At 52.9% G+C, this 25,243-nt stretch overlaps 2 protein-coding genes across 2 annotated transcripts; both read right to left on the reverse strand.

The window, feature by feature from the left end:
* Nucleotides 1-2,793: 2,793 nt before the first annotated feature.
* On the reverse strand, nucleotides 2,794-3,042 carry PG986_003525 (uncharacterized protein; the record flags this gene model as incomplete). Its single annotated transcript, XM_066839747.1, has 1 exon — nucleotides 2,794-3,042. One exon carries the CDS (start codon nucleotides 3,040-3,042, stop codon nucleotides 2,794-2,796), a length of 249 nt encoding a protein of 82 aa, XP_066704811.1.
* Nucleotides 3,043-19,573: 16,531 nt separating this feature from the next.
* Nucleotides 19,574-24,973, reverse strand: PG986_003526 (DNA-directed RNA polymerase II subunit RPB1; the record flags this gene model as incomplete). The annotated part of the gene is made up of 4 exons (XM_066839748.1): nucleotides 19,574-19,601; nucleotides 19,659-20,071; nucleotides 20,194-24,543; nucleotides 24,617-24,973. The coding sequence occupies 4 exons, from the start codon at nucleotides 24,971-24,973 to the stop codon at nucleotides 19,574-19,576; spliced, it is 5,148 nt and encodes a 1,715-aa protein (XP_066704812.1).
* Between the last annotated feature and the right edge of the window lie 270 nt (nucleotides 24,974-25,243).

Below are 25,243 nucleotides of genomic sequence, written 5' to 3' on the forward strand. Positions count from 1 at the left end.
AAGCGCAGATCTTGCATCGAATTAGTCCTGCCAAGCGTTTTCCAAGAAACCCAATACGTGTGCAAAGGTGATGGGCAAGACATGCCAAGAGTGCAGCAGCAGAAAAAGAAATGCGCAGGCACAGATCCGACACGTACTTGGGTAATTTAGTAGTATAGCGTCCCGTCTTTTTGCGTTTCCTCCCTGAGCATTTCTAGCATTGCTGTGGTCATTGGTGTTGATCGTGCAGCCTGTCCCGTCGATCACCCGCTCCGCCCGCGAGTGTTTCTGGCCAATGCTATGTAATGCATGCGTTGGTCCAGGGGCAGAGTTAGAGGGCAGGCGATGCAAAACGCCAAGTCCCTGTGCTAGTTCATCTGAAAGAACGGGGCTATTTCTTTTTTTGTCCGTCAAGTTGGAAGATGTGCTCTCAATCACTCAGAGGGCTGTTTCGTTTCAACCTCCCACCTTTTGTCTCTCAATATAGCAACGAAGCAGCCCCAACCTGGTTTCACAACCGTTCAGGGCGTCCAGGGCAGCCCCCTGCTACCCGATGCAGAATATGTAGTGTACCGTAGCAGGCAGGCAGGCCCCCTCGGGAGTGCGGGGGCCAGCCGGGCGGCCATCAAGGTTGGCCCCCTTGCCCCCTTCCCTACCTCGAAGGAGAAGAACAGCTGTACGTTTTGCCATGATCACATGAATCTATAGTCATAGTTTCTATTTGGTCTCGCGGCGTCTCGGAGTTCTGCTAGGGAGGAGTACTTGTAGCGGGATCTTGTGGGGCGGGCCGCCCTCTGTAATATGGAGTTCGAACTAAAGACCGAGGGGTTCTAGAGCTCTGGCCATTGTGACCCTAAACCCAGGCAAGGTAGCCTTTGGGCCTGCAGCAAGTGTTCTATTACCCTCAACTACGTACCCATGCCAAGGGGACAACGTAATGAGCAGTAGCGGTGAAAGGATGGAGATTACTGTTTGTATGTCGTTGTGGTTACGCGTGTGCAGTTCACGTTGAATGTGTCTTTTTATCTACTGCAGCGATCGGCTAAAGGTTCTGATTGAACTGAACACGGTGGGTGGACGCTCTCTCGCTGCTTCGCCTTTTCGGATAAGAGCTGGCTGGGAATGACGCAATCCAGGGACCTTTTAGAAAAGCTTCATCACACCTCCTCTGCTCTGCCAGACCCCCCTCTCTCGGTGGCCCAAATAATCAGCTGTGCCGATCCCTACCTTTACCATACTAACGTGAGATAAGCCCTGTCGGTATGCAAGCTGACTATGCATGCTCGGCATGCTTGGCCTTGACTCGAGCGAGGGTGCGTCGTGACAAGTGTTTCTCCTATGTCCTATGCCGCGACACGCCTCGACATGGTCGGACATTTGGGATCTATGTTTATCTCGCTCCCCCGGGGAGTGGGGGCGGGGATGTTGTGAGTTGTTTTAAGCTGAGGCTAGAGACGCCGTAGCAGCGTAGCAGCGTAACATTCCAGCGAATCTGGAAGGGTAGCGGTGACAGAGACAGCCAGGCAAACAAGCAGACGAGGGCAACAGAAACGTCTTGGGCGCATTGCGGATCTCCACGTCGATCTTGCAGCCTGTCTCCGCACCTCGCTCACTCCTCGCCAAGCTCACCTCTGAATTCTGTATTGCCAGGCCTTGTTGCAAACCAAACCAAAACGAAATGAAAAACGGAGGGGGCGCGAGCCCACCCTGAAGATGAGGGGACAACTGGAAGAGGGGGGTATTGCAAGGTATTGGCTAGTAGGAGGAGTATGCAATAGTATTGGCAACAGTTGTACAGTATAGTCTTCTATTAATAATTACTAAACACACCCTTATCGCGACAGAATGCGGTTACCTCCGTGCATCCGGCCGCCTGGACACTGGAGACCTGCATGTGCGTTGCCCAGGCGGCCTTTCTCAGTTTTGACTGTTTTTTTTGTTTTGTTTTTTGGTCAATTGCTTTCTTCTATGTCGCATCGAGGCATCTTGGCACAACTGTCTCAAAAGGAGATGGGCAGATGGCTTGGCATCAAGGCCTGCAGCCCGTGGTCCCCTGTGCCAATCAGCTTTGCAGCGTAAGCATGCAACGATGACCCCCGTGGGATAGGGCTATCGCTCGAACAAGCTGCTACACGCGGATCTCGCATCAGACTTTGGGGAAAGAATCTTATACAGCGGCCTCGTAATTACCATTCGTTGTAAGGATGCGGAAAGCTCACGCGCCTCTTGAGTTTGGGATGGATATCGTTATCATTACGCGCGGCCGGGCGAAGGGAAATCACGTTTCTGAAAAGGAGGGAAACACTATTGTTGTCCGAATGACCCGTATCATAGTCGGGTTTTGTATTGTTTTCGTAAGGGTGTACCTTGAGAGAGGTGCTAGCTACTGAGACAGCGTAGCCGTAGCCCCATATCCATCCCCATGTATCATTGTGGGCAATTCTAGCTACATTCTTGGCTTGGTAAGCGCTCGCAAGGAAAGCTCGTGAGGCTCCAGTTCCGTTTCCCGGCCAGTCTACCCATTCTCCCAAAACACCATACCCCTCTCTTCCCAAGGAACCCCTCAGAGAAGGAATGCAAAGCAAAGCGCATCGCAAGATCGCAGTTTTCCCGTTGCTTTGGGATGAGTTTGAACGCTGGCCAAATACGCAAGAGCAAGGGAAAAAGTACATTTGATGGGCGGTTTTGGTTTTCGTAACTTCGTAACAGTGGTGTCATCCACACACGCAGCCTGGGTCTGCCACCGTAAGGCGCATATCGTTGATTGTTGTCGATGGATTGTCGTGGTTGGCTGTAGGCGAGAGAAGACGGTTCTTACTCGACGTGGTGGAAGTCCTCCTTGTGCTCGTCCGTGTGCTCGCCCCAGTGGACGGGGCCCAGCTTGAGGTAGCGGAAGCTCTTCTCGCTGCCCAGGCTGGAGGTGCGGCGGCTGCCGGGAGCGCGCTCAGGCACGATGTTCTGGGGGGTAGGGTGGTTCTCCGAGGTAGTAGGGGACAGCGAGAGGAAGGTCATGGAGGGGCGCTGGAGGGCGCGGATGTCCTTCATGGTGGTGGGAGAAGACATGGTGAGAAGGTGTGGTGGTTTTGCTTCGTTGATATCTTGTTCGTAGTAGATTGGTTGCAAGTGGGCAAATTCGCCAGGAATTTCTTGGGGGGAAGACGAGTGGCAGATCGTTTGTTGCGTGTGTGTTTGTTTGTGGTTATGTGAAGGACTGAGAGAGAGAGAGAGAGAGAACGGATGATGGTCACAAAGAGGAGTCTGGAATCCAAGGAAGGAAGGGCAACCTCTTTATATGCTGGTTGGGCAGACCTTACCTTCCTGCATTGGATGCAAACTTACCGTGCATACTCGCCTGGCTCCTTCCAGTCAGCCCCAGATTGATAGCAGGGAGTGCAAAGCATGTGTGATCGACCATTGACTGTACCCGCCCGTTTGTGTGTCAATGGGTGGGCGTGTGTCTGATAACGCAGCTGCCAAGAAAGAGGGTGGGTGGGCAATGACTTCAATGGATTTGCATTCTTTTTTCGGACTGCCGCGGGTGACCCGCAAGTTTTCGAACCTTTCCCTTGCCGTGCACTGCAGACCAGATTAGACCAGACTCGGGGTCGCGGGTCGCAGGTCGCTGCTGTGCTGCGACCCTGTCCTGCCTGGCTGTAGGCTGGGAAAGGGAAAGGGAAAGGGAAGGGGAAGGGGAAGGGGAAGGGGAAACCGGTTGCGGCACGGGCACGACTCTATTGTGCCAGTCCGAGTCCAGTCTGCTGGAGCCAGCCGGGCCACGGGCGCTCGAGAAATTGCCCTTTCGCCCTTCGCCCGCAGTAGGACGCGAAGAATGGATGCATCTAGAGTCCCACGTGCATGTCGTAATTGGCTACTGGCGGTCCTCCTGCTGGAATGGTTAGTCATGATTGGACGGGGCTTTAGTTCCTTCACTAACCGCAGCAGACAGGACGCGGGGGTGGCAGCAGTGCCCGTCCTGAGGTGAGGTGGCACGACCTCCAAACCGGTCGCAATGGTGAGGTCAGGACGGGCGAAGTGAAGGAGAAAAGGAGAGAGGGACTGTCGCATGCCTTTAGACGGCTAGAAAAGGCGGAGAACCGGTGCCGTTCCGAGGTATCGGAAGCACTTCGACGTGGTTGACCATCGCCGTGTTCCTGTCCGAACCTTTCGGGCGCCATTGCCCGCCTGTCATTGGTTGCGTCGGCTCGACAACCCCATATCCAAGGGAAATCCCGGGTTCTGCCAAAAGGAATACTCGCACAGCACTGACATGCCTAGCTCGACAGGCCCGCGAAATCCTCGGGATTAATCAGTTGATCAGCATCATGATAGGCATGCCTAACCTTGCATAGCATTGAACCAAATGGCCCTCGGCTATGAAGACAAGCCTCTTAGTGACAGCCAGAAATTCCCCATTCCTTTCTGCTACGAGAATTACCGATTGGAGATCGAATGACCTCATCCTATCTGCCCTGGGGTTTCGCCGTCAGGACCAGTCCGTCATCAAGCCAGGCAAGGGTTTGGTGTGCACCAGATCCGCAGCGATCCGATGTCAACCGAATGGTCTTAATATCGTACTGCATCTAGCCATTTGGTCTGCGAGGAAAGTTTGACTGGAAGCAACATCAGACACTCGCTCATCTCTGTCTCGTGATCGTCAACTCAAGTATTTCCTTTAGGCTGACGGTCACCGAGGGGCGACGAGAAGATGTCTCTAGTCATCTTTGGCTGCTCTGGATCACTGAACAAAGCGAAGTTGTTTGATGCAAGCTGATCCATGATACGACAAGTTGGAGACTTAGTTTAGTCAATCATGACGAGACCAGGCGTGCCGGATGCCCAATGAACTTGGGGGCAGTTGGAGAAAGCAGCAGCGTGGGAGTCGAGCAGGTAGCAAGTGCCAAAGGAGACTTGCCGGTACATCATCGTCACCGTCCATCAGGCAGTGGTAGCTCGCTAGTCACGGATGAAAGAGTTCCTCCGATCTTCGATTGGCCCTCAATCCCATTGTCTTCCAGGGTAACATGCAACACTTGTCTGATCTGGAAGACAAACCACCGGTGGAGGGACGGTAAGGGTGTTTCTAGTGCCCACTCCCTTCCACGCCATGCGTAGCAGACAAACTACTGCATAGTAGTTTGGGATTTGTATCACTTGGAATCTGCGCAAGGCAACCTCTCCTAGCATTTTGAAGGTCTAGTGCACACAGAGCGGGCGGAGTCATCCCGGAAGGAGGTGTGCGGAAACTTGAATGAGACCACTGCTTCTTGCACTCACCGACATCATCCTACCCTCACCTCCAAATCGAGCACACCCTTTTCTTCTGATATGCAGCCACACCATTTTGGTGTCTTTCGTGTGAACTGCTTTTGCCGTATGCCGCGGTGACATCTACTGATTGGACGGCGTCGTGATGACCTGGGTTACGGTGTGAGGGGAGGAACGGCTCACCGAACAAGGGGCTGCCTCTGGTCTGAGACGGTGAAGAAGAGCTCTCTGTGCCAAGCAGCATGGGCGCTTCTTGAGCAGCAGGTCCTTGACGAGCACGCCGGCTCCGAGATATTTCAGCCTGACTAGGGCAGCTATGCATCGGGAATCAGGGGCATATCCGTATCCTGGTCCAGGGTCCCAATGTCCTTTCGGGAATGTCGGTCCGGTCCTTGTCAGAACTCAGAAGATTGCGTTCCTACGACTGGTCTCCATCTTTCCCGTTGTGGGCATCTACAAAGTCCAGGGGAGGGTGGTCGAGGACTCCCCCGGGACAAGACAGTCAGTCATCTGGGAAGCCTGGTGCAGTCTGTGACCCCTGACACGGGGGGCGTCTGTGACTCAAGCAAGCAAGTGCTAAGGTGTTCCAATTCCGTGGGTAAATACTGTCTTTTACCGCCATTTGCCGTACAACTTTGTTGGACGACCTCGAGGCATGGTAAAAGTTGTCCCAACTGCAGCATCGCAAGATGAGCGCCGCGGGCATGGCTCGTTTGGGGTAATTTGGTATCCCGAATGCGCGTGTTTCTCCACAAGTGCGGTAAACGTCCCAGCGGACTGGTAGGTCGGCGCTTATGTTGGTGACAGTCAGTGATGAACCCCTGTCATTGGCTGGACCCAGTTCTGTTACTTGCGCTTCAATCTGCCTGACCGAAATGAAGTGAGTAGAAAAAGCGTGAGATATTCCAGCATGGCCACACACGCGCGGAAAGCAGCTCCACTATCCTCTTCCCAACCGAACGAGAGCCACTTTCAGTGTCCTGTGGGCTTGCTGTTGGCGCTTGTTGATGTTCGCGATGCAACCCTCATGTCGTACCCACGGTCAGAACGGCTACTTTCCCGCGCCAGTTTGTCCAGATCGCCCACTAGGGGGCGGCTGTTTCACGTATACACAATTTTTACATCAAGTATGTAAGCCGCAAATTGTAACCTACGGATGGAGTATGCGCGCAAACTTGTGGACCGTGGTAATGTCCAGCAGAAGTGGACGAGGCTTGGCTTTTGGTTTTTCGTCGAGTCGGGACGCCGTCATGACCTTTGACGTTGGCGGCAGGTTACGCCCGCGATGGTCGTTCTTGGGGGGATATCATCAATGTTATGTGTAATCTGCATCCTCTGTGCATGATCTTCATTGCGGAAGAATGCCGGAGAGAATATGTTCCTCCGGCAGCGGGTCGGCGCGGCCAGCATTGGCCTTGCCGTTAGCATTCCTGGCGCTGTGCCTCGATGGTTAGGTCAGGTTGTCAGATGGCCCCCGTGAGATATTGCTGATTGTGCCACGAGGGACCCGTTGAAGATTCCTACCCAGAGGGTCGCCTACCCTAGGGCTGGAGCATCCCTATCAGACTGTGGCAGTGGGCACGTTGGGCCCTGTGCAATGGTCAAGACTACCATCTGCAAGGATGTTGTTGGTACGTAGCTAGGTATCGTGAGATCACGACATGACGTAGCCTCCTGGGACCGGTAAGCGGTCGCTTTGATGGCCGCATCGTGATCTTACATCTGCAGGCCAGGTTGGTAGCTAATTTCAGCCTTCCGCCATGTACATGTACAATGGTTCGGGCTCTGCTCAGGGAATCTAATTTCGGGGCGTGCTATGGGGGCAATGTGGGTGACAGGACAGAAGATATGGGTAAGAAACTCGGCGTGCCGTAAACATCGTCAACATATGCCTTTGGGGGGGGTTGTTCCAAGCGTTCGAAAAGCAGGGCGAACCGAGCCCATTGGATGTTCTAGTGTCTTGCTCTCTCTACTTACCTTTGGTGCGCACTGGAGCCCGGCGGGTCGAATCAGGCCTTCATGATAGGGTTTGACCCAGGGCATATGACAAAGACGGCACTTACTTGAGCTGCTTCGGGCCGGGACGAGTCCACCATGGCAACACTTTCGCCGGGAGAATGCGTCCATGGGTTCACTGCTGAATGCTAATCATGTCCGCAAGAGGAAGCTCGCGAGCCCGTGTACTTATCCGATCTTGTATACTGGGCAGGCAACCTCCAGGCAAGAGCATAAACCCTGTTGACTGGTGGACCATGCCGATAGCCCCTAACTTACCACTGTAACGGACCCTATATTTATCCCCTCAACCCTCGAGTCTAGAAGATGTTGGGGGTGAGATGGGATGCGCTAGTCTCGGGGTCATGAGTTCGTCTCTGGTGGCTTGGACCGGTCTACTGGAACAGTATACACAACTGAGTGATATCGGCATGTCAGGCGCATGCTCACGAGAGTACATGCAGCAGCCAACCCAGGAGGACACGCAGGATTCAACCTGGCAACATGCGATGGTGGTCGGAGTGGGGGAGAGGGCTACTCTGGGCCGGCAGAAGCCACGCCAGACTGCAAGGGATATATTCTACTCGACCTTCTGGCATTCCCGAGAGTATGCGGTTATGCAATGAGCCGATGCGCAACCTCCGCTAAAAAGTGTTAAAGAGAGTACATTCGATGTTGTAGATCATATTCCCCGCGATACCAGGAAGGGTTCGAAGGAAACTGGCCATCGACTCCGTCAAAGGACGTTCGAGGTAGCTGTTGTATATCGCCGGGGCAGGATCCGTGGAGTTCACTTTCACTGGAACAACAGCCAAGGAGAGTCAAGACGTCAGGTATGGGTGGATGATGGTTGACGGGCCAGGTACGGGTGCAGTACGTAGCAGAAGGATTGGAGATCAAGTACAGCAGGCAGAATGGAGGGATCATTGAAAGACCATAGCAGTTGAAGGTACTGGCTATGGGGATTAGGATGTAGCTGTGATGTATGTACACCTGCATTCATAGATCAATTTGATCCATTGATCCATCCACCATAGTGTGACCTGCCTAGGTAAATCTACCAGGCCAGAGATACATACCTTGTCCGAGTAATTTCTTGCAGGACACCTTCCCATTTGATATCACATCATGGATGACCACCTAGCTACCTCTTTTCCCTGGCCCTACATGCGGGCCATGATCCATGCCCACCACATTGGGGCTTCTGGGGCTTCTGGGGCTAATGAGCTACATGCATCGTTGATGTACATGCACCATGTAAATACGTCTGGTGTGTAGATGCCCACCCACTGCACTGCCGAGGCGCAACCGCGTGTTCCTGTACTAACCTGCCATGAGAGTATCCTATCATGCCAACCTCCCTTTCCTCGATTAAAGCAGGCCATTCCCAATGTACAGAGCCCCCACTGCCCGGGCTGGCTGCGACTAAAGCCAACGTTTTATGCGGGTTGGCTTCGATTGCAGGGCTTGAAGGTCCAGAGGCAACCTCGCCGTCCGCCTTCATTTGGCTGTCTCGCCAATGGGGCTGCGCCGGGGGCAGCAATACCACGAAACCCCAAATCAAAGCAGATAAACCTATTACGACTCAACTTGGAACTTGGCAATTCAGTCCTGTCCATATGGCATGTTGTCGCACAGCAGCCTGTGCTCTACTCTGGTAGAAGCAAGCGGGCAGGCGGGCGGGCAGGCAGGCAGGCCCGCCCGCATGTACCTAGCCTGCGTACAGGTAGCACGCGTCGTATCCAGTCGCCGACGCAGATTTCCGCGCATCTTATTTTTTTTTCTCTCTTTTTTCCCTCCCTCTGGCTTTCCAAGCCGAGGCTGACTAACTGTTCGAATTTTTCCACATCCAGAGTCATGGCTACCCTGGTACAGCAATGGAACTTGGTGAGTGATGCCAAGCAGTGCCTTCGCTTCTGGTCCTTCCTCAGCCGGGGAAGTGTTGGGTGGAGATGGGGCCCAGGAGAGGAACCATGTCCACCAAACCAAACCCCCCTGCGCACCCACGTTGGACAAGCAATCGACTGACAAGAAAATGCTTCCCCGAACGCGAAAGGGTTGGGTTTTTATTCTTTTATCTTATTTGATTTCACCCTACCTCTTCCGAGTAGGTCGAGTGTACTGAAGCCTCCACAGGTAATCCCGCATTTACACTTTTTCTTTTTAGTAGGTACTACCCAAGTATGCGAGGTACCGTGCCTGCACTCCATCCGGCCCTTTCAGAGCCACTTCCCCTTCACCCATCCCAGTCCCACATCCGCGATCCCTGCCCGGAGCTAGGGTCGTTCGTCGTCTGTCGTCTGTCGTTTCTCGCAGACTGTAGGGCAAGCACACACCTCTTTGGCCTTAGCTCTATCGATTCACAGTCATTATCCTGTGCCCCCTTCTATCGTACTTTAGCCCCGGGACGTGGTCTCTATCTACGATATAGCTCTGGATTGGAGGAGAACATGTCGTCCTCTGCCCAACTCCCCCCTCGGCCGCGTACAGGAATACTTCTCGGTTGAAATTCGATTCGTTCCTTTTCTCAATGAAGTACCTCGACTCCGGAATACCATTCGGTAGAGTAGGCGTAGTCTACGGCTTCTGAATGGTCTGATATCCAAATCAACCCCGTTTTCCATCACTTGCCTGATTTAGATGGGATCGGTATATTTTCTTTTAATCTTGGAGCAGAAGACAAGGGCACCATACGAAGCCAACTGAAGAGTTTCGTTGCTTGACATCATCTCAGGCAAAAACACCTTTCAAACTGAGGGTGCAAGGCAGCCTCTCGTCTGCCTATAGCCAACTCGAGCTCGGGGGGCATATAAGGGGCCCATCTCCCCCTTCCAGTTTGACTGAATCATTACCATCATCCCCATCATCATCATCATCCACACGCCGCGAGCCCCTACACAGTACTACCAGCCCTCAGACATCCAGCCAAACTTGCTATCATTTTGGATTATAGCAACTGTACACAGGACTAGAAGAACTACCACTTGTCCCTAACCAGAGACCGCTATCCCACCAGTAAGTGTGTCTACCTCCACCTCCATAATCGTTCAATAGGTCATATTCGCTTGTCCCGACTTCCTGGGTTTCGCTATACTAAAATTGAGTAGGCAAACTCAAGATGTGTGCGCGAATTGTCACCGTATACTCATGCGGCCATGAGAGAGACGATCTCGCCCCGTGCTCGAAAGTGAGGGCGGGAAACACCCCGGCAAACCACGTTATTACTGAGAAAAGATCAACTGATAGCGGGAACTGCCCCAACTGCCCATGTACGAAGTAAAGTTCAGGTTCATGTTAGTCTTCCCATCGAAGACTACTCTCGCCCCAGGCATGCTAACTAGCTTGTGCCCAGGAACGGTGCTTGACGATGTGTCTCGCACGGAAGAATCGCCTTTGACGCCGGCATTGCAAGAATTTTGCGAGCAATCGTGTTTCTCCCCCTATCAACTTCTTTTCGATACCGTTGTGGCAAAGCTTTCCCCTTGGCAGAGGGCGCAGTTGCTTGTCATTGGATTTTTGGATGAACAAGTGATGGAGCCATACGCCTAGTCGGGCGAATGATCAATGCTTGAACGGAATTATGATGGATTTTCTGGGGTCTTTGGGGTTTTGTGTTTCTATTTGGTTACGGTTGTTTGTTGTACAGTTCGTCCTTGGTCTCCTTAAGAGGGATTGATCTTTTAAATTATGTGATATCGAAGGTGCTTTGAATCGCAGGCACGCATTGCCCAATCAACAACTTGTCCTCAGTCGATGGCGTTCTCTTTTTGGCTATCATCAGGCGGACCGATGTCGCATAGTTGCTTCTGCCGCTTGGCTGGAGCGGCTACAGGGTATGGTCGGCTTCTTTACACGAGATGTACTCTGCCGGTGCCAAGAATAGCTTGGGGGGAGCTGTGCGGCGTCATTCAACATGGGAAAAATAGCAATGCGAGAAGGCCATCCCAATGTCCAGATGCTCGCGCCTTCTTGTCGCTCAGTGCCAGCAAAGGGTATGTATGTTGTCCATGTCTGGGTATGGAAGCTGTGGAGCTGACGTTATACTTAGGTTCATGAGAAGGCTGCTCCATGCGGGATGCCCCCTTATGCACCAATTACCATGCTGCATGCATATGTACGATGTCATGTGATGGGATGGGCTAATGGGTTGACTTGGGTACAGGACGTTAGCCACGTTCTTCACCGGTGACAAATCTGCAGTCAAGCAAGTCTGCACGGCTGCTTGCAACTATCGCCGCCTCTTTCGCGTTCTGATGCTCGCGGAGGATTGATCGTTGATGACGCGAAAGGGGAATGAATATTCATTCAATCACGCAACAGCGCGGGCGCGCACACACTTCCGTCAAATCAATTGCTACCTAACCCGAGGTCTGTCTGCCTGCCTGCCTAAAGTAGGTACTGTACCACTTACATGGACAGAAATAACGTGCTGTGCCTTGCCCTGCCCTGCCATGGTCCAGGGGTCGGCCTGCAATGGTCACGCTACTAGATAATTTGCGCTAAATGATGACCAGGTACTAATGATTGGTAGGAACGGCCCCCACCGTCAATGGAGTTTGACGGCCAATTGCGGCGGCCCGCAAGGCGTATTTGCTTTCGGGGTCTCTGATAAGGCAGCCAATGGAATGGCCGGACCGGAGGCCGCATACAGCTGACTTCTTGTACAACAATAGGTCTCTGGGTCATGATTTGCGGGAATACACGCGATTGACGCCGTTGGCCTGTTTCCACGACCGCCTGTATATTATTCGACTTCACCCCATCGCCCTTTCTCCCCTTTTCTCAATTGGCAGGCTTCAGAAGGAGGGACCTTCATTGGGTCATTGGTCGGTTGGCTGATCGCTCGCTACAGCATCGGGCACTCATGACGAACGGGACACACGCCGCTGAAAGGAGGAACACGAGAAGTCGGCCGGCAAGAGGCATGCAGTGTGAATGGATGGCTACCACCACTTGACTGGCACGGGGAGGCTTCTCGATCACGGCCCGCATGACATGAGTGCTATATCGTGCATCGACAGCGTAGTAGATCAAGGATAGGCCAAGGATAGGTCAAGAAATTACCGATTATGCTCGCACATGACTAATCAGGTACTCCTGTGGGCAGTCTGGTTGCGAACACCACCCATCAATACCAGTGTCGAGACTAAGATGTCATGTTTGGGCCCCAACATACCATACTTACTGGGGTGGTGGAGAACGGCCTGAGAACGGCCTACACCTCCAAGAACGTTCATGTCGCTGCCAGCGGACATGACGGCTGGGGAGGGGGCTGTCTGCTTCCATGTTTCTGCCTGGGAAGGTTGTGTCATTGGCAGTCTGGTATGCCGCGGTATAACTCGATGACAGATTGATTCGAGCCAGGTACGCAGCAAGTACCGTCCTTTGACATTGATGAGTGCGAACTTGAATCGAACTCCACACCGAACCCATCCCCACATAAATTTGACAGCGTCCCTGGCATCTCCACGCTTGGATCCCCGTTGCCGGATGAGACCCCGTCGATATTACTTCCATCAGGATGCGACGTATATTGTCTTCCATTGCATTGCATTGCATTGCCAATGGCAATAGCAAATACGCCAGGCGTCAACAGCCCAACCGTCTTGTCTGACTACCTAACTACCTGCACGTAACCATCTACCACATAGGCGCTACGTTCCCCTGCCTTGTGATTGGCGCCCCTTCTAGTTGCAGGAACTACTGGCGCTTATAGGGTTTATGCCACCAATCACGACCCGAGATAGCCACGGAAGCCTGGGGCGTTATATCATGAAGGTCAGCCAACATGGTGCTATTGTCCAACAATACACGCTCATAGACGCGCCCCTGTATCGGTGCCAGCAAGGGGGGCCACAGACGAAGGAGAAGACAGCGCGGCCATGGATGTAGGCAACTGCACCTACCATAGTTGTGATCTAATACGTAGGTATCGATCGACCAGGTGAAACTCCGAGGCGAGGTGAGTGGTGCATGAAGGACCTGGAATCAGGTGAAGTCGCATCAAGCTCGAAGCTAATCAAACTCCACTGCACATAAGTATCTGGGTATAGGCGTATAGTGTGAATGCGCTAAGGGCGAAACCAGTGGCCTGAGCGTTGCCCGCGCCGTCCCCCCTTGCATCTGGTGGAAGACTTGGAGAGAAGCACAGGCAAGTTTTTTGCTGCGAAAGTGGAACAGTCCAAACGGAAAGAGCTCCCCGTCTTAGCGCGCCCTCTTCTTGCTCCTCCTGGACTGCATGTGCAAACTCCAGTCAATACCTACCTCATCAGTCATGTACCTATCTCCCGTAGTACATACCGTTCCTTCCATCCCAGATGAAGAACAAGAATTGACGAGTGAAAGAGAGAAGACGGGGAGGGAAGGCACAAGAAATCTCAACTTGGGCAAGGTACCTGCCCACCTGCCCACCTACTCACCCACTTGACCTCGGTCGACTTGGCTCGTATTCCGACCAAATGTATTTTCCTCCGCTAACGACCTTGATTGATCAATTGGATGACAATTAGACGCACCTCGTCCAGGGTGACGTTTTCTCGACCAAAAAGATGGCCCAGGAGGTTCAAGTGCACCCCCAATAGCCCACCTTTGTTGTTGGTTTTGCAATTTGCCGCGGCTCGGCGGCTGTCATCTGGTTCCTCTGGACGTACTAGTCATATGTCATCTGTTCATCTCATCTCTCTCTTTGACTTTGGGTGGCCCAATCCCATCAGTTCTCCGTCTCGAGGCCCGCATACTGTCGACCATGACCGACCAATGCCTTTCTTTTCAAGCCACATGCCAACGACAATACTCACCTAATAATAAGTCTTGTCATCTGCCCAACCAAACTGCGAAGCAGCCGGTATTGGCTACATGTACTCCGTAGCCATACAAGAACACTCAGGCCGTCATCAGACCCATGTGGTGGTGGTGGTGGCTCCAAGGCGATCCACTCGGACATAACGGATCCTTGCTCTCAAGTAACGCGGCATGTGTTCCTCGGCGACGATCGGATTACCTTTCATGGCTGCCAAATCAGGCGCGAACCAGATGTCAACCCCATCGAGGTCGTACTGGCGTCTTCGGTTCAGAACACCTGTCTCGGACAAGACGGCTAATTCAATATTAACGCCTCACCTAGATCCGCTCATGGCACCTAGCTAACAGAGGCACATCCGCCGCCTATCTGCAAGGCTAAGCTGGGATCGCCCTCGTTCACAGAAGCCGACTCAATCTCCCTGCTCCCTGCCAAGAGACTCAATCCGATTGAATCGTTTGTTCGTGGACACGGCAAGGGACCCGGCGCGCTAAAAGGCCCCTGTTCCTTGTCCCATCAACCTTACCTAAGTAGTCAATGCTCATTTGGCTTGGGCCGGCCCTGTCCTTGTGCTTATGGGGCACGCTCCGCTCGCCGTGGAAATCGCCGCTATAGAGAAAGGACCCATGCTGAACGTGCTGAGATCGATCTACAGCCTGTACGTTGGTACTTTGTGCTCTCTAGCTTCTTGCTATCCGGTCCGGTCAGACCACGCGTTCGCCGTTTCCACCCCAGACGCTGCGCGCTTCTTCGGCCACTCTCACTCCTTCGCGGCCGCACTGTTAGTTAAGTCCAGGGAGTGCGAAATTCCGCAGCCTTGCGATCAACCCAACAGCAAGAGTAGGTCGGCTATCCTCATTGGCTGTGATAGCGAACAGCCAGGCTCTTTTCTCGCGGACGTCAATCTCTACATCACCCTCTGAGATATCGACTCTCGGTAGATCCCACCAACGCTCATCTCTCGGTCCACTAGCCAGCCACAGACGTGGTTTACCAGTGCTATCTATCGTACTGTAATGTCACGGAAAAGCAAGTCAAGGCCTCGCACCAACCTCTCACCGGTGTCAAAACCCTAGGAGCACCATGTTATGTTCAATGTATACGATATGTGCCAAACAGATACGGATAGCGAAGATACTCTTCCACCTGAACCCCCTTTCGTCTGCCACAATGGGAAAGCATAGTGCGGCGGCGATCCCCGGGTCAGTCCTGTGGTATCAGTGGGCCATAATCGGCGCTTCTAAGTAAAGGACTCAACGATGTCCAATCAACGATGCTTGATTCATAGGACAGCTAAGCCTGCTTCGATATTTGTGTAGCCCTCTCACTCTTGTTATCTAATAGCTTTGGGTACAGGATGCCCTGACGAAGTCGGGTCTGCAAGTAGACCACTCAGTAGGTTCAGGAAACATCCTTGGAGGAACAGCCACGAGGACGGAGGCGTTCATGACAGTTCGCAGTGCCATATTAGGCTAAAGCAGCACGCCATTACATCTTCACTTGCCCCAGTTGTCAGCAGACCTGCAAATGTCCTCCCCGCGGCGTGTCCGGGTTGCCGCAGAACCGTCGATAACAAGAGGCGGAGACCCCACGCCATACAAGCTCTGACACAAGTGTGGTAGTGGTCTCTTGAGTCATTTGCCGGAAACTAAGGCGCTTTGGTCACTGGCCGACTCCATCCCGGGTTTGGTTTGCTGGAAAGGGCAAGACCTGCAGTTTGCACAAAGGCTCTTTGGTGGGAATGTCAGCTTCGAATGAGTTGGTTCGGCTTGGGAGGCTACCACCCATGATCAGCGAATGACAGGATGCACCATACCGAAGATCGATGGCCACACGATCAAATCCAACTTGGCTGAAGTACAACGGCATCCGCAGTACCCCGACTTCTTGAACACACCTTCCCGATGAGGTGCTGTGTACTGCTAGGTACCAGGACAATCACTTGAAGTGCCACTCAAGGCGACGGTTGGTGCGTTGAATTGACCGTTCCCCAACATCTTCCATGACCCCCCTCTTACATGTATGCAAGTGATCTGCCTGATCACAGTCTCGTGGACCAACGGAACAGCTGTAGTGGTGCCCACCAAACTCAAGACCTGCTGGGTAAAACTCGTTCAGTCTACTTTGTCAACCAATCCAGAGTCAAGCTATGCCGAGCAACTCCGCCTTGATTTACGATCTCGACTCTCCTTCCTCCCACGGGAATCACCCACGGGATGCTTACGACACAAGGAGAAGGACCTTACAGACGGAAGCAAACTCCCGCCCTCGTGACGATAACAGATCACCATGAAATTGGGTACTGTGCCGTGCGGGCGGGCCATGCCGTTGCTGATTCCATCAACGGCAGATTATCCGTCTTCATTCTCGCTTACGGCAACTAGCAGCGTAAGAAGTGAGTTATAACACCGTACTGTAGCGGTGTGTCGTCTGATCTTCCGGCAGCGGCGCTCGCTTGACCCCTTTCACCTTGCATGAAAAGGAAGGGGGAGTTGGCTAAGGTTACCAGTGGAGCGTTACGACCACCAGGCCGTCCTTCTACTTCGACAGAAAAAAGTCTACCCTAATAATATTACTACAAGTAGTAGATCTCGGGCATACGTGAGCCAGAAAACCAAGAGTGTGTGGTGTACTGGTTGCACAATTACTACCGAGTCTCGTGCTTTCTGTCCAAGGTGCCTTGGCAATGTCTGGAACCTATTCCTTGTCAAATCGACCCTTTCGCTTGCCAATCCAACTATCAAGATAGCAAATTAGGCATCGAGTTGCGTGCAAGCAAACAGCAATTTAGCGGCCCAGCCGACACTGCCGAGGTAAATTCGAATGTCAAGAAGTTCAGCGCATGTACTACAATATACTGGAGTACTATTCTGATCCTGGTCTAAAGGGGGTACGAAAGGGAGCCGTTGAAACTGGACAGGGAATGACAAATGGAATACCCCGTACGCAAAGCCAATATAGGCAGGTAGGAGGGAACTGGCCTCGCTCTTCACGTGAACATGAACTATGCTCGGGTGAAGGAACGGGTTGTTTCAGGCTAGCTGTTGAAAAGCTCAGCGTGGGACGCCATGGCTGGTTGTGGCTTCAGTTCGCGACGCCGAGATCAGTTGGGAGACCAACGGCATCGAACAAAAAGAAGGGGGAAGATTCCCTTCCAGGGGTTCTTCTTTTATTCGCTTACTCCCTACCACACATGAATTTCCTAGCATGCAGTCAACCTTGACCGTCACAACGGAAATAGGACTTTCTAACCCAACACCCCGGTGCTCCTTGAGTGACCTTGTTGGGGCCGCTCACGTTCGGATCAACCTGGTACTTCTTCTGCAGGCGCCTTTTCCTCCCAGGTCTTCGCAGTTTTCATCGCGTTCTCTGCTCTACCTACTGCGGGTTTCGGTATATGCTCTCCATCGGAACCGAGCTTGCCGCTTTGCCAACACCGGCTGTTGGTGTACATCACGTCAGTGGAGCGGTCTAGCACACCGCCATGGACCATCAAGTGTGTTTGACGACGGCTACATGACGGCGATTGACATCGATGGCGGGCGTCCTGGTGAGTGGTTGCTTGGCGTTGCTGTCTCGCCCCCTGCTTGGAGCAAAGTGTTCGACGGCCGTTGACAAGCACGTCTGCTTGCTTCATTGCCCAGGGTTACTTCCCACCTCCCCTTTTCTCTGTTCTGTTCGGTTCTCGGGCATTTTTGCCCACCATTAGGTCTTGAGATCCGCGGCAAGCCGGCTCCAGCCCTGGGTTTTGTTCCCAGACGCGGCCTGCTCCGGAGTCGGTATAGTGCTGACCCAAACCCATCTACTAGTAGTCTTGATATCTGCGAGATTGTTTCCATCTGTCCGTGGAAAGGAGCACGACGGTACCTGAGCACAACATGCCGGTCGCCTCTGGTCCACCTCACGGAGCAAAAAAGAGAGGCAAAAACATACAACACCGAGGATTCCCAGGTCGTCACCGACCCTAGTACTAATTCGGCTCTCTGCTGCTTATATATGGGAGAGCGGACGGGATCCCTAGTATTCAGCAGGATATGGTCGTATGTGAAAGAATGGGGGCTTTTGGGGCACTATGTAGCAAGCAAACCAACCATCTACCTTCTTCTCCCCCGTTGGCGCGGGAGCCGGCTGCCAGCGTACCTACCTCCTGCGCTCAACTCGTGTAGATGGCAGCAGAAAGAATAAAAACGATTGCCTACTTACGCACCCACTCATGTGTGGCCCTTCGTACAACATCTGTTGCGGCTTGAGTTGAGCACGTAAATCCTGGTTTCGTTCCCCTTGATTTGAGTTCAGCCACAACCACGACTCTCTCGGAAGAAGCAGAAACGAGCGCAGGCTACGCTGCCTCTTACCCTTGGGCTTATAGGCCGCAACAACACCCAGTTCCCTTGACCGGGCTGGTGTAGCCTAGCGGTAGTATTGTTATTTCATTATACTTAAAGGCAAGAGGGTTCGATTCCCTCTGCGGTCACACATTTTTTTACCCCTTCCTCTTTTGACCCCTTTTGTCATTTTTCACAAACAGCAACATGTTCCTCTATCTAACTACTTAGGTACAGCACAGATCAATGTCAAGAACGTCGAGCAAGTACAAGCAGTGTATTGAAATCTGAATATCATGCTTCGTATCTGTCTATCTGATGAGCAGTTTGCGTGTGTACTTGGTCAACCTAGTCACTTCGTTTATCCTCGAAGAAGTAGAAAAAGAGAGCCATCAACAACAGGAAACCAAGGAAATCGGACGCAGTAATAAGTGCAGGGGCATGCCAGTCATTTGCGTGCAATATCCCTCCGAGATCAGTTCACGGGTCCCCAAAGATACAATCTTCGGTCCGTCCCTCCGCGAGTGCGCAAGTCGAAGAGACGAAGACAGGGAAAGCTGGCAGAAGTACCACCCACAACACACGCACACACACACACACACACATCCACGACTTCGCCATTTCGTTTCTTGAAGAATGCAATCTGTATTTCCACGCCCCGCCCGTCCATCCGCCAGCCAGCCATCCATCCGTGCAGAGCGAGAACTGCCTGTCCCTATCTTAAAACGTCGTCATCTCTCCTATATCCAGCCTGCTGGGGGCATCATTCTTTTTCTGGGATTCATAAATGGTTGGGCGGAGGGTTTGGAGAAGCGTGCTGTCTTCTGAAAAGCCCGTCGATGGATGTAGTGTACAAAATTCACACAAAACTAATTTTTTGCGCTTTTCTTATCTTTTAATGATTTTCGTCCCTCATCCTCTCTGCCTTCTCTTCTTAGTGGACTCGTCGCATTCGGGGATAATAAAACCAAAAAATAGTATCATCGTCTCCCCTCTTTTTCGTATCTCTCTCTCTCCGTCACACACTTCTATGCTGAAGGCAGGCCTTCCTTCTTTTTTTTTTGAGGAAGCCAAATCACAAAACCGCTAGGAAAATGCAACCCCGGAGAAATAGTCGAAAGCACAAGAACCACCAGAAACGCCTGTTATGTGCTGTATTATACGGGTCCAAATATTGTGAACCATGAGGGTACATATCTCCAAAGTATTATCAATCGCCCTTAGGGGATGTAGGAGAACTGCAAATCGTTAGCTCATGTCTCCAGATACCGTTCGCTAGCAGACTAATTGCTTACAATTTGGGGCTGGTAGCACCGCCCGGTCCAGGAGTCTTAGGAGAATACTGGGGGGAGGTGGGCGAGTACTGAGGACTCGTAGGCGACTGCTGGGCACCACCGCGGCTGAAGTTCGGGCTCGTAGGCGAGTAAGCAGCCGGCGAGGTAGGAGAATAATTGGGCGACACAGGGCTGTAAGAAGGCGAGGTGGCACCGCCATGAAGGTTGGGCGACGTGGGACTGTAGTTCGGGCTCGTCGGCGAGTACGTGGGCGACGTGGGCGAATGCGCCGGGGACGTCGGCGAGTAGTGCCGCGGTGACGAAGGCGAGGTCGGGGAGTAGTTCGGCGAGGTCGGGCTGTAGTTGGGGCTCGACGGACTGGTACCCTTGAAACCCGGCGACGTTGGGGAGAACGAGGGGGACGACGGGCTGAACTGCGGCGACGAGGCGTAACGGTTGCCACTCATAAGAGGCGACGTAGGCGAGTAGCCAGCGCCCGGAGATGTTGGCGAGTAGCTGCCACCGTACGAGCTGAAAGGAGATGTGGGCGAAGTACCACCGAATGGGCTGGTAGCTCCGGGGCTTCGGGCGCCGTAGGGACTGGCGCTGCCAAAGCCACTACCATAAGCCGTAGCAAATCCACCAGGGAGGCCGAGCCTTGTTCGACGATGGGAGAGAAGGCACCCATGGCCATGTCAGGCGGGCTGAAGGCGCCGCTACCATAATCAACGTTCAATGGGGATCCGGTGTCATAAGGCGTTGCGGCACCACCATCTTGGCTGCCCTTCATGGTCATTCCTTGCATGAGTCCCATCTTGGAGTTGTCCGAGATGACGGTGTCAAGCATCGACTGATCCAGGAAGACGTGGAAGTGGCCTGTACCCATGGGAGCAAGTTGACCCAGCATGACGTTCTCAGAAATACCTCGGCAGTCATCAAGCTCACCGGTAGCAGCAGCTTCGAGGAGAATTTCGACGGTTTCCTCGAACGAACATCTCATGAGGGCACCAGTGTCGGCTCGGTTGATACCGTGACGAGTGACAGCCGCAATGCTGCCTCTGTACGTCATGACATCTACGAGAAGAGCAAGATGGCGTTCGTTGACATATGAACCATCGAAGGCAAGAACTCGTCGCAGTTCGTTAAGCAGAGCGATTCGCGCAGCTTCAATACCGAAGACCTCAACAGTCTGCCACAGGTCGTTCGTAGATGTGCGCTTGCAGTCGACGCCATCGACTGCCAAGACCTCGCGAAGGGCTGTACCTTGGGTATCGAGGAACCATTCCTTGCATCCCGGGGTCCCCTTATCCTGAGACAAGGCACCATCCGCAGTAATGGCGAGTTTCTGTCCCTCGGTCATGAAAGCCTTCTCAATGCCCTTGACACCACGGAGGGTCAAGCTCTCCAGCAAGTGGTCACCCAGACGCTTAAGCATAACATCATCCTCAACCACCTTAGACCCGTCTTCATCCTTGTCGTCGTCATTCTTGAACGGACGGACACGAATGACCTGGTTCTCAGCGTTGTCATCACTCCAGATAACAGCGAGATCACTTGCGTACTCCTCCTTGAGACGCCTGGCAACATCGTCGACCGTCAAGTTCTTGTCCAACATCTTTTGTCGGTCCAGGACAAATCGAAGAAGCCAGCGCGACTGCCTGTCGATGTTCTCATGTGCCTCGTCAGGAATCAAGAAGTATGACTCGACCATATCCTCATCCTCGGGAATGGTAGTTGACTGAATGTCAGGATCATAATGCACCTCAACTGCATCGGTAACGGAACGGAGGTGAGTATGCTCGACAACGTTACGCAACGCCTTGGCCCTTTCTTTGGTCGCGTTGTCGCCGTCCAGGAACACCATCATCGAGGGGGTCTTGATGTTGCTGGCAACGTTGAGAATTTCCTTGAGACGCGGAACACCAAGAGTAACGTTCTTAGACGAAATACCAGTGAAATGGAAAGTGTTCAGCGTCATCTGGGTAGCAGGCTCACCAATGGACTGCGCAGCCAAGACACCAACCATTTCACCAGGGTTGACCATGGCGCGAGACCAGCGGCTTTCAAGTTCGCCCATGACGTGGCCGAAAGCAATCTTGTTTAGACGCTGGTCAATAGCCACCCGCTTGAAGGACAGACGAGCCCGCAGAAGAGCCTTGAAAAGAAGCGTCGAGTTCTCGTCTGCCTCCTTCGAGATAGGATCACTACCTCGGACAACCACCATACGGTCCAGGAAGTCCTTCACTGCAGGAATGACGTCCTCGGGCGTAAGATCGCTGCGCTTCGAGTCATCGACGTTGAAGGTCTTCATGGTGGACTCGATAATACGCCCAACGTTGAGAGGAAGCTGGAACGAGGAGTCCAGCTTGTCTGCTTGCATCTTCAAGCGGCGGAGCAACTCACGATCCTTGAGGATCGCTTCGTATTCCATGTCGAGGAGGGCCTGGCTTTGAGCATCACCAGCAATCTGTCCGCCTTGGGTAAGGGCGTCCAGGGCGGTGATTCGTCCTTCCTCCATAACGTCCAGGCGGTAGCGGGACTCGAAGTCCTTATCGCGGACAACCCAATGATCCATGGTTTGCTTTTCAACAATCATGGCATCGAGACCATCCTCACCGTAGATGAACTGGATGATATCGCCCAAAGAGTTACGCACAGTACCATCATATCTAGCGCTGACATCTTCCAGAGCCTTCACTAGACGTCGCTGAATGTAACCAGTCTCGGCTGTCTTGACGGCGGTATCAATCAAACCTTCACGACCGGCCATGGCGTGGAAGTAGAATTCAGACGGCGTAAGACCACGCAAGTAAGAGTTCTCGACGAAGCCACGAGCCTCTGGCGAGTAATCATCCTTGGTGAAATGAGGGAGTGTTCGGTACTTGAAGCCGAACGGAATACGTTTGCCCTCCACAATTTGCTGACCGACCAAAGCGGACATCTGAGAAATGTTGATAGACGAACCCTTAGAACCAGAGTTGGACATGATAGCTGCGTTGTTGCACTCTTTTAGGTTCTTCTGCGTCGTTGTACCGGCCTTATCACGGGCAGCGTTGAGCGCAGCCGAGACCTTGCTTTCGAAAGTCTCTCGGATACTCATACCAGGCGCGGCCTCCAGCGTATTAGCTGTTGCCTCGGCAGTGAGCTGCGCGACAATAGACTTTTGATCGTCAATGTGGACCTGTACCTTCTCGATAGTTGGCTTATCAGGAATTGTATCACCAATACCGATACTGAAACCGTTGTGCAAGAGCCAGTAGTTGATGACGCGTTGGCACCCATTAAGAAAAGCCATTGCGCCAGCAGGACCAAGCTCGTTGTAAGCCAAATGGATGATACCACCCGAAGCAGCACCGACGTTCTTCTTCGTCAAAAGACCGAAGAGAAGTTGACCGGACTGGATGAGAACACCCTCGTCCGCAAGAGGGTTCCATTTATCTCCCGACGGAGGCTTGGTGAACAGACTGATCTCCTTGGGAATGACCATGCTTGCAATCTGTTTGCCCGTCCACCGGGGTCGGGGTTTGTAGATGGCAGGCTCGGGAATGACACCATCCCAGTTGGGTACCCAGAGCATGATGTTCATGACCTCGGCCTTGGTGATGAAAACATCCCGGCGGCACATCTTGTAAACACCGGCCAGCGTATCCTGGACAATACCCATCAATGGACCGTTACGTTGCGGGGAGACGATGTTGAGGGGAACCATGCAGAGTTCCTTGATCTCAGCGCGAGTCTCTTCAGTTTGCGGCACGTGAAGGTTCATCTCATCACCATCGAAATCAGCGTTGTATGGCGATGTGACAGACAAGTTCAGTCGGAAGGTAGAGTAAGGCATGACCCTGACACGATGACCCATCATGGATTCCTTGTGAAGAGAGGGTTGACGGTTGAAGATGATAAAATCACCGTCCTGAAGATGCCTCTCAACCTTCCAGCCATATTCCAGGGTGATGGCTCCGGCACGTCGATGATGCCTGAGATCGATTCTGGTACCATCTGCTCGGATCACGTATTTCGCACCCGGGTGCTCATTAGGACCTCGTTGCACAAGCTCATGGAGCTTGTGGATGTTGTATGGTGTGACCGTCTCAGGATACGTCAGAACCCGAGCAATACTTCTGGGAACGCCGACCTCGTCCAGGGAGATGTTGGCGTCACCAGTGATGACAGTACGAGCCGAGAAATCGACACGCTTGCCCATCAAGTTACCACGAAGACGGCCCTCCTTACCCTTAAGTCGTGCACGAACAGACTTTACGGGTCGGCCACTCTTCTGGAGCGCTTGAGGTTGTCCAGCGATATCGTTATCCATAAGGGTAGCAACGTGGTACTGAAGCAGTTGCTCAAATTCGGCGGCGATATGGGCAGGTGAACCTTCTTGGATGGCTTGGCGCACATTACCGTTTGCACGGATCACGTCACCCAGCTTGTAGGTCAAATCATCTTCGTTGCGGAGACCCTGGCCGGTGCCGTCCATGGAAATACTCGGACGAACAGGCGGAGGAGGCACGGGGAGTACAGTGATGATCATCCACTCCGGGCGGGCATAATCGGTGTTAAGACCCATGTCGCGCAAGTCGTCGTCTGAAATGCGCTTCAGGATATTCAGCGCCATTTCCGGGGTTATCAATCGCTTATCCTTGGTCTTGACGCCATCTTCATTTTTGGTTTCCGATGTGGCCCAGAGCTGGAGAGCAGTCTGGCGGACGTTGGGTTGGTCATTGCCACAGCCGCCGTGGCCAACGCCCGGGGCGGCAGATTTCCCACTCGGATCAAACGATCCATCTTCTTCCTTGGGTAGTTCGTTCATGCAAAGCTTCTTAGCCTTGCAAACGTTCCAAACCTTCTGGAAACGGGCCTTCTTGTCTCGTGTAGCAACAGCGGCTCTAAATTCCTCGTTGCTCTAGGTGAACCGTGTTAGCATCAACAAAATTCTGTCAAGCCGTAAAGGCAGGCGGTCTTTAGGGAATACTAACTCTGTCTTCCAAGACTTTACTACAATTGTGACACACGGACTCAAGAATCTTCTTGATCTTTTTTATGAAGCCGGGGTGGAAGACAGGCTTAGCCAGTTCGATGTGGCCAAAGTGACCGGGACATTCGGACATGTTCTGCTGACATGTCGAACACTTGAACTGGCGGTCTACAGAGCCGAGGCGAGGGTCGTTGAGACCTCCTGTGCGCGGTCTGGTTCGCGTTTCGTCCATGGTCTCGGGGAAGAGGATATGCGCAACACTCATGTTCTTGATCTCTTCGGGCGAGAGGAGACCGAACTGGATCTCCTCCACCGTCTTGAGAGGCGCATCGGAATGCGCAAAGTGAAGATTCGCCATGATTGCAGATTAGGTTGATTGTATCACGGTCGACAAATAGCAGTAGGTTGCCGGCAGGAGAAGTAAGTAAAGGGCGCGGTTTCAACGGAGAAAGGTCGCGATAAAATTAAGCTTTGACGAGAACTGCGTTGGGACAGGAAGTCGAAAGGTCGGCTCGCGAAAAATCGAAGGAGAAAAAGTTGGAGGGGCTGTCTTTGTTTCGTGGAATCGTGACTTCGGTCGCCAAAGGGAAAGAGCGGCGGGAGAAGACAGACAGGTCCGCGCGAAGGC

Source organism: Apiospora aurea (genome assembly GCF_038362705.1).
Source record: "Apiospora aurea strain CBS 24483 chromosome Unknown utg000002l_segment0_segment0, whole genome shotgun sequence".
In the NCBI taxonomy this organism is placed as follows: Eukaryota; Fungi; Ascomycota; class Sordariomycetes; order Amphisphaeriales; family Apiosporaceae; genus Apiospora; species Apiospora aurea.